The sequence below is a fragment of the Dermochelys coriacea genome, chromosome 3 (assembly GCF_009764565.3).
Source record: "Dermochelys coriacea isolate rDerCor1 chromosome 3, rDerCor1.pri.v4, whole genome shotgun sequence".
In the NCBI taxonomy this organism is placed as follows: Eukaryota; Metazoa; Chordata; order Testudines; family Dermochelyidae; genus Dermochelys; species Dermochelys coriacea.
Window position 1 is genome coordinate 107,212,643 of NC_050070.1, and position 17,447 is coordinate 107,230,089.

The following is a 17,447-nucleotide window of genomic DNA, read 5'->3' on the forward strand; positions in this document are numbered from 1 at the left end:
TGCACCCAGCTAAATTACATGAATGTTTCGCCTAGCCATTCATGAACTAACAAGAGAGAGGCTCCAGCCAATTCTTCCAGCTCCCTAGCCTAGGACCCCACGATGTGGCATCCTGTCCTGGTCAGAAGCCTGAGCAGCACAAAGTTTATTACCCAGTCCACCCCTCCCTCAATGTGGAGAGGGCATGCACTAGCTTTTGTACACTGAGCAGATTTCCCAGGCACGTCAACACACTGTTTTATATTTTATCTTAAACAGATTTATTAACTGTAGAAAGATTTTGATTATAAGTAGTAAGCAAACAAATCAAAGTTGGTTACCTAATAAATAAAAGTAAAATTACAATGTTTTATAAACTAGGCAGGATTTGAATCAAGCAGTGTCTCACCCGGATAGTATAGTTCCTTCAGACACAAGCTGGGATTCTCTTTTCCAGTCTGGTACTATCTCCCCAGTTCAATCTTTGTTCTCCAGATGCGTTTCCAGGTGTTGAGCTGTGGGGGGAGAGAGGCCAAGAGATGTCACTTCCCCTCTTCTAAAGTTTGCTATAGGTCAAGAAATCTCCACTGTCTAGGTGCTCTCTCTGAGAAGTCTCTATCGCATACAATAGTCCCTAGGATAGTTGGTGTGAGTGTGTGGTGTGAGTACTTTAATGGGCCATCAGCAGCATCTGGCTGCTCCATTGTTGCACCTGAAAGGCTGGTTGTGGGTGTTCCCAACCTCACAACATTTCAGTAACACATATTAGTAGAACTTCATAACTTCACATACAATGATAGCACAAACAAATCCAATTAATGTTCAACAGATCAAGACTTTTAAAATGATACCTCACAAGGCATACTTTGTACAAAACCTATCATAATTATATCACCATGGTAAATCTTGGCATGCCAGAGTACTGCTTTGCAACACAGCGTGCCACTAATGGAAAAAATGTTGGAATTTATTAAATAATTCTTCTTGCACTCCTGTAAACAGGAGCAGAGGTACAAGGTGTTGAAAAATTCTGTTGTTGGGTTTAACTACTATTTTTCATTCCAAATTGAATAGAGTAATATTAAAACCTTTGCCAAACTGTGCCATACAGTCAGAAATGCATCTGCTTACCCTTCCCACCAGCAGCATATTCCAGGAGGGAGTTGGTTGTCATGGTAGAGTGAATACTGGCAATATTGCAGGACATAAAGAAAGTAAGATTTAAGCTAAATGCTCTTAATGATCCTTTTCAGATGGCTTTTGAAGGTCTCCAACACATGTTCTTAAACCTGAAGAAATTTTATACAGACGGATCACATTTAAAGGGAGAGAAAAGAATAGAATAGCAAAAATAGAAACTGTAGCTTCTCTTTCCGGTGTTGATTTTCATTTGCAACCTCACTGCTGGAAAAAAAAAAAAAAACAGGCTTAGCCCATGGTCTAATCAGCCACTTCAAAAACTGTCAAACTTGTACCAGATTGGGCTGTTTAGGGGATTGCTTTTATCTGCCTTTCTGGTCACAGGTTTACAGCAGTGTTGCAAAATATACAGTCTTGGTCAGCTAAACCAGACGCTAATTAGAAGGAAAAAGGATAGGGATAGGAAAGAGAAGAAATAAGGGAGGGAAGGAAAAAGACACATTAGGGGCTGGGGGATGAAGTCTTACATCCAAGTGGGGTTGGAATAAAGCCAGTGGAAAGTAGCAGTGTCACTTGGTCTGAACAGGTCAGGACAGGACATCTCTCAGGATCAGGATGACAAAGGCCCAGAGTCCCAGGAGATGGTGAGGGTGGCAGCCATGATGGTGAAGCTCGCTTCAGTAGTAATTTTTTCTTCCTAAAATCTCTTTAAGAACCCCAAAAGGGAGTGATATGAGGAATACCCCATCCCTTCATTATTTTGTTCAGCAATTAGGCCTATTTTCCAAAGCATCAACTTTGGTCCATTGATTTCCAGTCCTCTACTTCTTGTTTACGAGGTGTGATCTTAACACAGTCAGAGTTATATGGAGTAGGCCTTTTTATTAGGACTAATTTAGTCTGTCTCGATTTTCCACCTTTTCTATCAACATTTTCAGTTGTAGGTCATTGTGACACTTTATGAACCTTCACTTACTTTTTACAGCTGAACTCACAATTAAGGTAAATTTGTAGGCCCAGTTATCTTCATCCCGTATGGATGCAGTAAGTGTTAAGAAGTCAAATCCACTGGATCTATCAGCATGAGCCCCAGTCTCCTTCTCTATCTCCTTTAGCCCTCCCAGACTTGAATTTACAAGATCTTCAGCCACCATTGGCATACGGATTGAAATTCTGAATCTCCTCCGCAAATTTCAACCTGTCTTGACTTTGGGGCGCGTCATCCCCATATAAATATACACTGTTGCTTATAAAGACGCAGCCATTAACACACTATCCCACTAGCACCTCATGATAACCCATTTTAGTGTGAAATTTACCCATTTTGACCTTGAATAATGTTTATTTTAATTTTATTTTTGGTTACTTAGGAAAACTCTTTGGAATTTCCAACATTTTTTCCTGCTGAGGAAGTATAATACAGAGAGCTTAGCAGACAGAGCTTGACAGATGGTGACTAGAAGACAAATCTTGGTGCATTCATTAAGGAACAGTGACCTCTTTCAGTGCAGCTCACTAGCCAGGGGCTAGCAGCTGCAGTGGGTAATGCACTTACCTTTCCATTCTTGAGGTCTAGCGTAAGTTCCTGTTTTAGGTCACAAAATATACATTTGGTGACCTCACTTTTGTCCCAATGGAACATTAGTCTGCATCATAAATCCACTGCTCCGGTTGAACTAGTGCTTAATCTGTTTATAAACCAAGTAAGAGGAATGTAGATCCTCAAGAAACTGCTTGGAGAAGAGGGGGCCTGAGCACTGGAAGCTAAATTTGATTTTCCTAGCTAGAATCAACACTACCTGTCAAAGTTATGATAAACAAAGACATCTAATGTTAATGATAGAGATGCAGAGCTTTAAGTATGTTATTTCAAGGGATTGTTACTCATAGGAATAGTCTTAGTGCAATAAGATTTCCAAAGTTAATAACATTTCCCAGTGAGCCATCAGCTGTCATGACCAATCACGTAAATACATATTTAGCTTTCTGTTAGCCCATGAAGTTGGCCATTATGAAGTTAGATTTTTCATTTGTGCATAAACTATACTGCTCAAGTTCAACAGCGGATTTTTCAAATATAAACAGCAGTCATTTATATATATATATATATTTTAAAACCTGACATGAGAATAAATATTTTAAATACCACTATATTTCCTATTTAAAAAATTACTGCTAACACCAACATTTAATGTAAAGACGTGCTTAATTTAAAGCACACATGCTTAATTTAAAGCATGTGAGGAGTCCTGTGGAAGTCACCATGCATACTCATGTGCTGAAAGTTACACACACACACAAGTCTGCAAGAACGGGACTGCTTTTTGTTTGGGGAATTGAAAATATGTCCCCCTCCTGAGCTGAGATCCCAAGGTGAAGTCAAGCTCATGTAAATTACGATGACAGAGTTACAGCATAAACACTCAACAATAAACACAGTAAATAGCATGACTAGTTAATGTTTCTTATATAGATGCTATAGTGCCAATTATCTATAGAATACTAATCCTAGTAAGCTACGAAATGATGTATGAAAAACAGCTTCTGTTTAATCCTCAGGAGGAGGCTGCAAAAGAGGCTGCCACCCAGAGCCAAAAGCCTAACTGTAGCACCAGAGTGAATGAGCCAACATTTGAGGCAGTGGCTCAGTTGGTAAGGAAATCAATAATTCGTAATACCTTATTGTCTTCTGTGATGTACATGTTGGACCTGTAGTTTCTTTCCTACAGGAAAATATTGAGAAAAGTGAAAAAACTCCAGCAAAGTAGATACTGACATGTATCTAGTCAAGTTATCAGAGGGGTAGTCACATTAGTCTGTATCCACAAAAACAACGAGGAGTCCGGTGGCACCTTAAAGACTAACAAATTTATTTGGGCATAAGCTTTCTTGGGTAAAACCCCCACTTCTTCAGATGCACAAATGTATCTAGTTTTTGTTTTTAAATTGTTACCCCTTATGTGGATGTCCAAAAATCATAATTCTGTTGGAATTTAGTTTGCAAGCAGACCTTAGAAAGGGATGCAACACTTCATATTATCATCGTTGTGACTACACATGTAGCTTATGTATAGTTCATCCTCTCCCTCTTTGGAGTTAAAGCTTAGTCTTGTTTATGTTCTGTGTCAAGAGTCAAGAGAATTATCATGCTTCTAGATAAACAAGAATCTTTGTTCTTTTTGAGAACCTTAAGGTGGTATTATGCTCTACCAAAGGTGAGATCTGGGTTTCAATCCCAAAATCAGACCTTCGGGTGAAATCCTAGCTCCACAGAAGTCAATTGCAAAACTCCTGTTGATGTTATGGGACCAGGATTTCTTAATCTCAGGACCTTAATCTCAGTTTGAATGAAAACAGAACACCTATGCAAGTGACATACTGAACTGCCAGGAAAATGGGGAAGGGGAAAAATCGCTTTTGCTCCAGCAGCACTGCCTAGCCTTCTCTGTTCAAACATAGGTTTCCCCTTGAACCAGTTTTCAATTTTTTTTTTTAAATAAGCATGTTCATTCCGCAGTGTGGCAGGATTGTCAGCAGGGTTTCAAACTTAGGCTGGATGTTTTTCTAAAAGATCTGCTCTAGGAATTATTCTGGGGAAGTTCCATGGCCTGTGTTACACAGGAGATGAGACTAGATGCAGATATCCATGGATAGAAATCGGTATCTGCAGGCCACAGGACTCGCCCAGGAACTGCAGGGGTGAAAGATGCAGAACATGGGGCCACCATTCCCAGGAGCCAGCGTCCCACGCTGGCAGCTCCTCCGGCATAGCTGTACCACCTGCAGGCCCACTCCCAGCCCTGCCCTGTCCCTTCCACACAGCTGTCTGCATCTCCTGTCTGGGAGCATGTGCGCCGCTTGAACACAAGAGCACGACCAGGGACAGCTGCTGCTGAGCCTGGTGCCCACCCCAGTGGGCGGAGATGCACCGGAGGAGCTGTCGGCGTGGGATCCTAGGAGCAGCAGCCCTACGTTCTGCTACTTTCGCCGGTGCGGTTTCCGGGAGAGCCCTGCAGTTCCACAGATACCAATTTATATCCGCAGATACAAATTTTTATCCACAGAGGGATCTGTGGATGATCACAGTGATCGCTGCTGACCTTAAAATATTAAATGTATGAAACCAGAGTTCTTGCAGTTTAGGATATAGATTAATGTGTTGACAAGGGTATTTCCTTCCCTCTCTCCTGGGGTGGAGGAGGGAGAGACATTGTAACTGTTTGGGGCACTCTGTTGTGTGTGTTGGACTTGCACGTGTGTGCATTTGGGCAAGGAAGAAGTACAGAGAAAAATTACTGATAAACATCAATAGTTTTTCTTCTTGGGTGTATTAAAACCAGTAGGTCATATTGCAATGGTGCACGCAGGTATTATGTTCTGTCCCTTTTTCATTGTTTTCTGGTCCTCCTCCAGTCCCAGGCCTTTTATTGTAAACCTCTTCTAACTTACTCTCCTTGTTCTGATTGTAGGATAAAAAACTTGAGGACACTGCAGACAGACGAACTAGATTTGCCAGGGAGCTGCTGACAAGTGAGAAGAACTATGTACACATACTGGAAACTGTGAGGGATGTTTATGTTACACCACTGAAAGCAGCATTAGCATCAAATCGAGCCATCCTAAGTCATGCTAATGTTCAAATCATCTTCTCTGATATCTTGGATGCCTTACAACTCAATAGGTATATTCTATATGCTGCATTTTAAATTTACTAAGATTTTTAAATATTTTGGATTAGACAAAAGCCAAAACAGTGCAGTTGCTGCACGGGTTATCACCATCAAAGAGACAAAGAGAAAGATTGTCCAGAACAGAACACTACACTCCTGACTGAGGCATAGGACTTAATTAGCAGCAATCCCTCCAATCTTGGTTGACTTTTCAGGCAGATGCTTTTGGAAAGCAACAGTATCGTTGCTTACTGACCTTACCTGTGAACGGTGACACACAATGCGGGGCTTTGCAGAATATGACCAGACCATCAACATGAAAAATTAAAATTGTGTTTCAGTTTTGGTGAAGTTACTGTAGATTTTACACCCTGAATGATACAAAGATATAAAATCCTGCCTGACTAGAGCTAGTTGAGAAAATGCTGAATCCTATGAGAAAGCACAGTACTAAGATAAAAAAGGGTTATATATTGTGGAGGCAGCATAGTCCAGACAGCAGGATACTTGATTAAGAGTCAGGAGTCTAGGGGGCATTCCCTGCTCGGTCACTGACTCATGGTGTGATCTTGGGCTACTCAATCTCTGCCTCAGTTTCCCCATATTTCTTAAATTAATCATCTTATATTTATCACATTTGAAAGGGCTTTTGAGAACTATAAATAAATCATGCTCTGTAAGTGCTAGGTATTTATCCGTCTGAGTGATGGTAATATACAGGATGAAAGAAACTGGAATCTTATTCTACAAATATCCCTTTGAAGTTTTGAGATGCTTGAAATGTCAGTAATAATGAGAGTTCTGATCCTGAATCATGTGTGAATGGGCATATCCTGCATTTGCACTGAGCCCACTGAAGTCAGTGAGGCTCTGCACTGGCACAGGAGTTCACTGCATACATCTGATTGCAGAATCATAGGCTAGAGAGGGGCTCAAACTAAACTCCAGAACTGTAGTTCTCAGTCAAAGTTCATAGCTCAAATCTCTCTCTAGTGGGGCAGAGTTGGACACCCCATACTTTGAATCTGGATTCTGAATCCCGAAGTTCAAGAATTTTCTTTACTGTAGTTTTGGTTCTGCCCACAATAGAATTCTGAAGGTCAGATCAGAATAAGTTCCATGTTTTTGCTTCATGCCCAACTCTAGCAACATTTAAAAAAATCCGTTTCAGTGGCAACTATTGCAAGTCTACAAACAAAGGAAGAGACTAGGATAAATAGTGAATTAAACAAGCAACATGATTTGGAACAGACTGCAAGGAAAACTGAGCTTAGTAAAACATGGTTACATAATAAAAGGAAGACATCACAAGAACGTAAACTGGAGATCTGGTTACTGAAATATAGTTAAAAGATGAAAAGTTATTTTAAAAACTTTGGATAAATAAAATCTGTAAGAGCTCAAAGCTGAGGTAATGTAAAAACCAAACTAAAATACCTCACCCTCCCATTGGAACACATCTGTCAAACATCTGAGAAGATATAGGTATTAAGTAAACAAAGGAAAAGTACCAAAGAAACTTCCATTAATCTAGATTAAAAAGTGTTCATACTGATGCAAGAGGTACAGATTTTAACAATGATTTTATAATGTATGCCAGGAATTTATATACGATTAATCTTACAAAGAAAAAATCAACATAATCATGTTTTTATTTCCCTTGCAAGTTCTATGTGTACATTTCCCATTCCTGCAGTTTAAAAAAAATTAGTTGCAATTCAGATGATTAAAAATAGATCCCAGGCCAACATTACACAACAGTCTAACATTCATTGGTCCTATGGTAGCTACTTGGAACTGGGGCATCAGTAGTTGAGAAAAACATATCCTGTCAGTGAAAAAAATATATGCATTTCCTTATGCAAAACTTTAGATAGCCTAAAAGAGGTGAGCATTGTAAATCTTTCAAGGCAGTAAAAAAGGGCTGATTTTATAAGCTACCCACATTTTTAAGGTTTAAATGATAAAGAACTTCTATTTATATCATAACTATCATCCATACAGATCCCAAAGCACTTTATAAGATATACAGAAATCACTTCACTGCCAGCTCTGGGATGAAAACATGGCAATTGTTTAACAGCGTACTTTAACTCTAAACAGCACTCTAGGACAAGAATGAGAAAACTGTATGCAATTAAAACTAGAACGGGATTTATTTATTTTTAACACTAGAAAGAATGTAGTTATCCAAACAGTAATTTGGCCAGGGAACTGTGGAAAAACAGACATCTCTCTCTATTTATTTCAAATACAGGCAGTTTTTAAATGAGCTGACGGAAAGACTTCAGGAATGGAGTCCATCCCAGTGCTTGGGTGAAATATTCACTCAATTTGGGTGGCAGTTTCAAACATACACAAACTTCTTCAACAACTACACTGTCATTCTGAAAACCATTGATATGGTAAGTACTATATGACTGAAAATACAGCATATGCCAGTCTAATGCTCACATTTATTTTGTCGGAAATGCAAGCTAATATTCACACTTAATTTGGTAGAAGAAGAATTTGGTTTAATGAATTATGTTTCTTTCTATGGAATCCATTCCAATATTGATGTTCTTGGTATGCCAAAATTCTAAAACCCAGGAAAATACCAGTCACACTACTGAAGTTGCATGAAAATCAAAGGGATGATAGTCTAATTAAGACAATTAGCCTCTGCCTCTTTGAAGTCTTTATAGTTAAATTTGCCTTAATAAATCTGCCATTTAACACCTGTAGTGGATGTACATTTCTGATCAAGATTTTAGAAATGCCCAAGCAGTCAACTTGTATGAACATATACCCTAATGCACGTACAAGGTGGGGTTTGCTTGCAAACATAGCTGTATGTGTGTGCAAATCCTTATTGTGCATATGTATTGGAGTATTTATGTGCCTAAGTTGGGCATGTACAAGTGTTTGTCTGCTTTGCTGAAAGACTATTGCTTTTACTTACACACACACACACACACACCCCCAACTAAAAAAAATCAGCATGCCTTCAAAGCACATGGCACATGCACAGAGAGAGAACCTTGGTAGCCACCAGTTTTCTTGTTTTGCCCTGCTGTAAATCTGCAATGGATGCATTTAGAGATGTTACATAATTCCAGCAAGAGTGAGTGCTAGAGGTTACAGAGACACTTAATGTTGGCAGAATTAACATAACCAGCCATTTATGTCCCCTTTTCATTTTAATATGTGGCATTAAATGTAAAAAAGATCATCCTTCAAAATTATTACTAATTCACCATTTGAACCCCCAACTCGAGGCTTGTGATAAAACCCAGGGAACAAGGTTTGCTTGAGCATAGATGCCAGAGTACGTGTCTCACTGTTCCCTTGCTTAATCCATTCTTGCAAGTTGGAGAACTTCAGCCTGGAGAGCCATGCTCATCAAGTTCATTATCCTCACTTCTTCCCACCAAGCGAGGCAGATTTGTGCTTGCTTTCTCTCTAAGGTTTAGAAGGTTGCCCAGCCTGAGAACAGGGATTTCAACACGGTTGCAGTTACTGTTCTGGAGGGTTGAGAGACTATCAAAAGACCAAAAACAAAAAAAACAAAAACAAAAAACTTTTGCAGGGAGAGGTATTTTAAAAATTTTGATTTACTCTTCTTGATGTATCACATTGCTTTAAAGGATACATTTGTACTAAATTCTGTTACAGTTGAGAATGTAAAAATCTTTATAAAAATAGTTTTAATGACAGTATGAAGAAAAAAATCTCCAGTAGGCTGGTCTCCAATAATCAAGTTTATACTGATGATCAAACCTCTACCTTTCACAGTGCAGAGAGACCATTCCTTTATTCCGTGCCTTCCTGAAAAGACATGATAAAACTGTCGTTACAAACATGATGAGGTAAGGTCTATGGTATTCACACTGTGACATAGCAGAAAATCAGAATCCGGGCTTTGGATCACTGTGAGTATCCCAACCCACTTCCCTCCCAACTCAATTTTAAAAGCAGTGTAAACAGTGTATTTGAATGAAGTCTTAGTGCAAATACATACACAAGTCATAGGAGATTATGAGTTGGCCCATAGCATATTTGTACGGTTGTAATTCTTCTTGGACTAAATGGATCCCGTATTCATGACATTTTCCAGGCTCTACACGTTCCTCTTACCTTCCACATGGGTTCTCTACCAAAGCAAAAGGACATGCTCATAAACTATGAAGAAGTTTGTCAGATCAGATTGGTCAGATTTTTAATGAAAAGGACTCTGGCTTTGAATCAGTGTCATAGCAGACCATTAGCAATTGCTGTGTTATTTCTTGCAGTTGAGAGCCAGACACTTGAAAAAACTTAACTGATTAGCAGACTTCTCAAACTAACAGACAGACTCATCGTATGTGTATGTGTATGAGTGCATGTGAGTGTTTGGCACATTGCTTCATGCTGATACTTGATCCAAGACCCTCTCAGTACATAAGCATCAGCTCTAGCAGGTCAGCCAAAAAAGGGCTTTCCAGTGTGTGAATCAGTAAGAGTCATGCTAAACCACTCCCAACTAGAATTCACACTGTATAACTTACAATACATATATCACTGAATTACTCAGGTTCCTAGCTAACACATGAATTATATCTATGGGAAAATATAGCCTACAGGAGCTGCTGCTATGCCCTTCTAAAAGGTTTGAAGAGTATCTTAATCTTCTTTATGCTCTGAGACTGCACACTCCTTCAGAACACGCTGACCATGAAGATTTGACTGCCGCAATCAAGATGATGAAACAATACAAGGAATACATAGATCAGGTTTGTCACCCCAGTTGTCTGTATTCTTTCCTTTCAGCATGGTATTTTTGCTTTGTCTTATGAGGCATCCACATGGAGCCAGGAGATTTAGGAGAGAATTAGGCCATGGAGTTGCCTTCCATCTCAGGTACTTTGCTGGGAAGAGCTGCTTCCCTCTGCAGTCCCAAAGCCAGGAGAAGACATAGGGCAGTCCCGTGAACTCTGTTCTCTCCTCATGACCCAAGTTTCTTTATAGTCCTTTCTGAGGGATTTTGTAGAAGCCAAGACATTTTCAAAGTCCCAATGTTGTCCAGTGGTGGTTCTTGATTATATCAGATGGTTCTCCTAGGTTCGCACAGCAGTGTAAAGGGAGTATAAAATGGGTAGAGTCTCCAGTTGACCATCACCCATATAACAGGGGTTTTCTCAGATGGTTAGGTGCTGCTGGAACATGATAGGGATGAGGGCGCTATGCACTGCAGCTGTTCTTCCCTGGTGGATGGCCCTTACTAACAACTACAGAAACAGCCTTACTCCTCCTCCTCCTCTATTTGCTACAGAAATAGAAGCTAAGCTGGTTCATCAGGCATGAGAAAACACCTAGCAGCTGGTAGATTTATTCCATCAGAAAGTGCCTCCCCCCCCTCAAAAAAAAACAAACAAACCTCTGCACACACATAACAGGAGTTCAAAGCAGGAGGATTTTGTCAAGCTCTTTGTTTACGTTTCTTTGGAGATTTTACGTAAGTTATTTTCTTGATCAAAAGTCAGTGAGGTAAATTTAGTTTAATCAAATTGCTGTCTAACTCAAATATCACTACCACCTAGAATTGCACACGAATAAATTAGGGTCTCTTATAAGCCCATTGAAGTCAGGGGGAGTTTTTCCATTGACTTCTGTGAGATTTGATAAGACCCTTACATAGAACACAATCTCCTCCTTTCCCAACCTTTGTGAAGTTATTTGTGGTCTAATTTTAGTTTATTTTCCAGCTAAAACTAAACATGAGCAAAGATGAGCAAATGCTAAATGCACAAAGAATCATCCAGAGATGTCCTGTAAGTACTTCGTTTTCCTTTCCAACACTTTAATGCATTTTATTTCAGCTCTGATTTACAGCAGCACCTACTCCACAGAGTTCAGATTTAGGTATTCCTTCCATTATTAGTCTTGTTTTAGCACTCAAATTCTGGCCCCATTGAAGTCAATGGCAAAATTCTATTTAAATCAATGGGGCTCTAATTTAATCTGATATATTATATATATAAATAATTCCACATGCATAATCTACTTGCAAATGTGACTTTTTAGAGGCTTTTTAAGGCCCTCTCCGGTTGGAAACCAAGGCAGACCTTGGCTCTGCGGCTGGACTTAGGACCATTCTTCAGGAAGAACTCCCCAGAATTCTCTCTCTCCAAGTAGTGCCCATGGCAGGCGCCAAGACTCCCTTTGGAGTAGCATTTCACAGCTAAAAACTGTTTAGAAAATCCTAAGTGTCTGTTTCTTCATTGGCTTTAAGGTTTTTCTCCTTCACACACTGCAAAATTAAAGATATTGGGGCTTGTAAGGAGGGTTTCAAGAATAGCACCTTTCCTCCCCCTCCACCCTCAGAGGTGGGACAGACAGCAGGCTGCAGCAAAACCCAGCTCCCAGCTGACATGGGGGTAAGGTCCAGGCCAAGACAGTTGAACAGGATGAGTGGAAGCTCCCTATATGGAGGTCAGGCCAGAATCAGTGCCATAGACTTGAGTGGGTTTTTCAAAGCCCCCCTGCCTCTCCCCTAAGCATGGGAGCCCTATCCCCACAGCTTGAAGAACAAGCAGAAAAGGTCCAGTGGAGTCTCCTGAGTTCCAGGGGAAGGGAAAGTTGGAGGAATTAATTCCTGCTCTCAGCTGGCAAAATACAAAGATCCACGCTGAGATGGCTGCAAAGCATCCTCCCTTCCCACAAGCTGTTGTACCTAAAAGGCCTTAGTTGCCATGCTCCTGTGACCTAATGTCAATGAGTCATTTGTCTCCAATGGCTCTACCTTACTCATCATTCTATGCAGTCAGTCCCCACTCAGTCCAAACCCAACTGCAGGGAATATGGGTGAAGTGATTCAGATCCCCTGCCCTGGGAGATGGGCATACCTCCTCTCTCCATCAAGCCTCCAGGGATCCCCACAGGAGGTCAAAGTGGATACTATTCTCCACAGGGAGGCATGCAGTCTGTCCTTTAACACTCCCTGGCCCAAATCCCTGAGAAAACTGGGAAGGAGTCTTATAAGGTTACAGCGAGGTAAGGCCCCTCCCCACTTTTCTGAAGGGGTTGGGCCAGGGAGTGGTGAAGGACAGTGCTCACAATCAGTTTTTAAAGGGACAGTACAAACTTTTTAAAACTTTCATGAAAGTCTCCCCTCTAGATCCTCTAAAGAGGAGAAGAAATCTCTAAAACTGGGGCTTTAAGCAAGAAACCTCAGTCAATTAAGCTTCCCAGAATTGAGTACAAAGGGCACTTTGACTTCATAGGTCTTAGTGTTTTTAGAAAATGAAGCAGCACCACCATCACCAAAGAAAACCTTGCAAAGTTGAGGGAAAGCTGTGTAATTCTTCCTCATCTGGTTTATGAAGGTGTGATTAAGGTGGATTGGGAATTCCTTATCAAGACCTACTTGTACTTACAGGACTAGAAGTCTTCATTACTTTGCCTGAGGTTCAGCCTGCTGTGGCCTCCTTAGAAAAAAGGCATAGTCATACCAGCTGAGGGAATTTTCTCAGACAGCCAAGCCCACAGACAAGAGAATAAGATAATCACTCATACTGAATGCAGATACAGCCACCTCAGCCCTGAGAGTATTGGCTGCAGTCTCTTCTTGGGGAGGTCTAGGCTCAGTCTTCAAAGTACCTGTGAGGGAATTGGAGCTGCTCTGTAATGATTTATAAATATAGTATATTGACCTGGTTAGTGGGGTGTTTATTGTATGAATATATTTGTTTAGTTTAATAGTGTCTGTAAGGGAAAAAGCAGGAAGGGAAGAATGATGACTCAAGATAAGACATGTCTCAGCAAACACTTCATAGTTGTTAAGAGACAATGCTAGGACAGGTAAAGCCTGGAAACCAGAAGATCAAAAGAACTGTGGCAGGTTTAAAATGAAAGAGTGGGAGGAGTTTGGGGGAAACATGACTGAGGTGTCTCAAGAAGTTAGCCCTGCCCAGATTACTATCAGAAAAAAAAAGCCTTTAATTAAGAGACATGCCTGTAGATAGTTTTAAAATCCTCTTGTTCCTACCCTTACAACAAACAGTATGTTGGTTTTAAGGGGGTTGGGGGGATTGGTCACTATATACCACTGGTCATGTACTACCAAAGGGAAGAACTACAGGTGCTGAACTCAGTTGAACCTGCTGGGTAAGAACAATGGATACACAGGATATAATAGCCCCAGGGCCAGCCTAAAAACCAGAGAAGTGTGGAATTCCACTCCAGGGTAGGTAAAGGCACAAGGCCTGACACCTGAGGGAATGAATTCAGAGACACCAGGAAGGGGACAGAGGAGTAACAGCCTTTAACCATGATACTACCTTATACCAGCAGGTGTTCCCTTTGAAACCTCTGCTCCTCCAGGTTCCAGTGTAGAGATTACAAGATTAGACCATTGTTATCTTTCCTAAGAGTTGGAAGACCAAGGCTGCGATTCTCTGCAAAACAATAACCCCAAGAGCTTCTAATTTTGGGGGTTTCCCAAGTCTGGGCATATACCCCATCCACCCTAGAGGTACACTTCAGAGTAGTCTCGCATCTGGGAATGGACCACCTCAGAAAACGGGTGCTTAAGATATTCAGGGAAGGCTATGCATTAAAAATTACTCACTGTTCCCGGCACAAATTTATCCTTTTCCTATAGTAAATTAAAATAAACCAACCTTATCAACAAGATCCCTTGCAGCATCAGAAAATTAAGTACATAATAGTCCATATACATTGGAATGATAGAACCAGTGCCAAGGAAACATTTTGATATGGATACAAGATTCTTTGTAGTACAAAGAGCAACAATGGCATGCAGTCCACTTAAGACCTCGAGTCCATAAGGAGATAAATACAGAGTACTTCCTTTTTGGACTTGTAACTTCTCCAGAGGTATTTACAAATGCCATATCATCTCTCTCCATGTATACCCTGCTCCAATGACCTCATCAGGTTATACAAGGCTCACCAGCAATCACTAAACAGTTCTGTGTGAACAAGTGGAAAGGTCAATTACAGCCATAGCAAAACTCCAACATTTAAGCTATCATCCAAGGCAATCTTTATTTCAGAAGAGAGAGAGCAGAAAATAGGAGAGGTACTTGGAAAAATCAGAGATAAAGTTTCTGACTCAACTACTGAGTTAATTGGTCTCACGAATACCCAGCACAATTCTTAGTTTGTTGCAATTGCTGTCTGGAAGCAAATTAGTATATGAAGATCTTGATCCAGATCAGTACTAGATCTCTTGGTGAACTCATTCTCAATATTATTTAACATCTAGTTGATATCAGGTCCAGATACAGATACCAGACTCCATATAGGGGGAACACATATCTGGACTTCTACATGAGTTGTTGAAGTGTGGCCCAAGGAGGAGACATGGAGTAATATAACCTGTCTCATGCTATGGAAGAGTGAGCTGATGGTCCACTTCCAGCAGATTCTTCAGAAACATGGTGTGCATATAAAACTGATAAGGCAGAAAACCTTCAGCGCTGCTTTGAGAAGCAGCCTTGTTCATGTCCTGGGAAGAAGCTCTCACTCTATTCGTCAGGATTCTGCAAGAAAAAAGGAAAGTCCTGGCTGACCAGCTCATCAAGACACTTAAAATCAAGGGAATGCACACTATGTACATCACAGACTAGGTTGAAAGCCTCTTGAAAGAAAATAAGTTCCTCAAGTCCAGTTGGAAAAAGCAAAAAAGGTGGTACATGAGGAACTGGAGTCTGTGGTCACCAAAAGGGCTAAAAGGCCTTTATTCCACTGCCCCCTCCCCTCCAGCCACTGAGTACAGATGGTAAAGAAAATTGTAAAGGAACAGACCACACTGATTGTAATCACCACCTCGTTAATCTCAGATCTTGGCTTTCAGACCTGATTTAGATGCAACTGGAACCTACTCTTAAACTTCAAAAACACAAAACGTAGTGTAATGAGGACCTATCCTCACCCAACATCCAGTGCTGCCTAACCCATCAGCTGTAAACCTGAGAGGCTGCAACTAGTATCACTCATTCTAGGAGGAGGATTATCACCTTAGAATATTGAAGAAAAAAATCACAAAATGTATGTGTGTGACTGAGGAGTAGATGTTGGTGTTAGAAGACACATCAGGGCAAAGTTGGCTGAAGCATAGCACAGTTTAATGTTTTTACAAGAAGGCTCACACACAGGATGCTAAGCCAGCATTTTTTGGAAATGTAGGTCAGAGACTAGAAGCATATTGCACTGTCAGAAACCCAGGAGAACATCACCTCACCATTGCATAAGATTCAGGAGAACTGCCACTCTTATCTGTCCTCTGAAAACATGCAGATTCCTGTTGTGATCTTGATCTGTGCGCTACATGTCTGAGTAAAACTACAGTTCAGTCACAGTTGTCAGGCCTCTCTTTTCACTGAAAGGCTCTTGCCTACTCACCACGTCCTTCTCCAAAAGGGTTTCAGAGACTGGTATATTCTCAATGAAACTTCATTTCAATATTCTATCAAACACGGTAGTTGTGTGAACTAAACAGGCCTCCATCCCCAACATCACCACAATCTTCCTCAGATAATAGGGAGAGGTATTGTTGCCCTCCCAGTTGAATCCAAATATATTAAAGTAGTACATACATAAGTTGTGAACAAAATCTACAGAGGAACAAAGGTGTATATGGCAGAGGCATACAAGCCTCAGCTACAATTTCTTAAGTTACTATGCATTTTCTGAAAAGAGCAGCAATTTTGTGGGCAGTGAGGTCACACATCATACAGGGAGGTCTGTTAAGCTCCTACAAGATATTCCATCTTTATCAAGCACTGCAGAGTCAACCCCCTTACCCAGGCTGAGTCAGTGTTTGGTGTTATTGAATGGGGAGTGCTAATAACCTTTAAGCTCCTTTTCAATGCTATACAGGTAAATTAAATCCTTCCTCCTCCCAAGGGATAACTTGCTGCTTTCTGCATGCCACTGTGAAGACTGACAGAGGGGACTGAGGCAGGGACAATTCTGTCTTGTGCATTTTCATTCTAGGATCTTGCATGCCAGACAGCCAGATGCCCCCTTTGGAGAACAGCATTTGTCTAGTTTTTTTTTCCTGCCTATTGCTCACTTGCTAAGTACTTTGAAAGGGAAGAAGGGTTTCCTCCAGGATATACCTAAATTTCATAAAAGTTCTGCTGCAAGTGGTTTGCGTTGAACAGCACTTTTACACTTCGTTATAGCTAGCATTTTTCAGCATTGGAAGCTATCATCCTGGGGAATTCTTCCTAAGGGGTAGCCCAGGCTCAGACCAGAGATGTGCTCGGACCCTAGTTGATGTACCCCTACTGTAAAGTGACTGACATGGAGAATCCTAGAATGAAAATTTACAAGTAAGAATTTCCTATATAGGCCAAGCTCCTTGGCCAGACTATATCTCCCATGACACACCATAGTCTCCCCTCAGGGCGTAAGGAGAGGGTAACATCATGGAAGTCCCATAGGTATTCCATGGGAGATGTAGGCTGCCGTGGAGGACAGCCCATACAAAAGAGAATGGGGATATGAGGAAATCAAAGTACAAGTCTCCTGAGGCACCACAGCAGGATATCCAAATTATTTTGGTTTGGGGCTCAAAATATTTCACTTTTTGGGGTGTTTGATGAAAAATTGAGATTTTCTGTGGAAAGCAGACATGAAAAAAACCCAAAAAAAATTTGTTGAAAA

The 17,447-nt window shown here is 40.8% G+C and overlaps 1 protein-coding gene and 1 long non-coding RNA gene across 6 annotated transcripts in view; one reads left to right on the forward strand and one right to left on the reverse strand.

The window, feature by feature from the left end:
- Window positions 1-17,447, forward strand: part of ECT2L (epithelial cell transforming 2 like) — a 58,874-nt gene that overhangs the window by 23,288 nt on the left and 18,139 nt on the right. For 4 of the 5 annotated variants that reach the window (XM_038393863.2, XM_038393858.2, XM_038393862.2 and 1 more), the window contains exons 14-19: window positions 3,679-3,771; window positions 5,589-5,800; window positions 8,047-8,194; window positions 9,567-9,640; window positions 10,387-10,543; window positions 11,516-11,581. In XM_038393863.2, coding sequence (XP_038249791.1) covers window positions 3,679-3,771; window positions 5,589-5,800; window positions 8,047-8,194; window positions 9,567-9,640; window positions 10,387-10,543; window positions 11,516-11,581 — 750 coding nt within the window. The remainder of the gene's footprint in view (window positions 1-3,678; window positions 3,772-5,588; window positions 5,801-8,046; window positions 8,195-9,566; window positions 9,641-10,386; window positions 10,544-11,515; window positions 11,582-17,447) is intronic. The other variant, XM_043511092.1, reaches the window with a different exon arrangement.
- Window positions 7,427-16,666, reverse strand: LOC122459368. Its single transcript, XR_006280007.1, has 2 exons — window positions 13,187-16,666; window positions 7,427-9,599 (listed from the first exon to the last, which is right to left on the reverse strand). It is a non-coding gene; the product is annotated as an uncharacterized LOC122459368 (long non-coding RNA).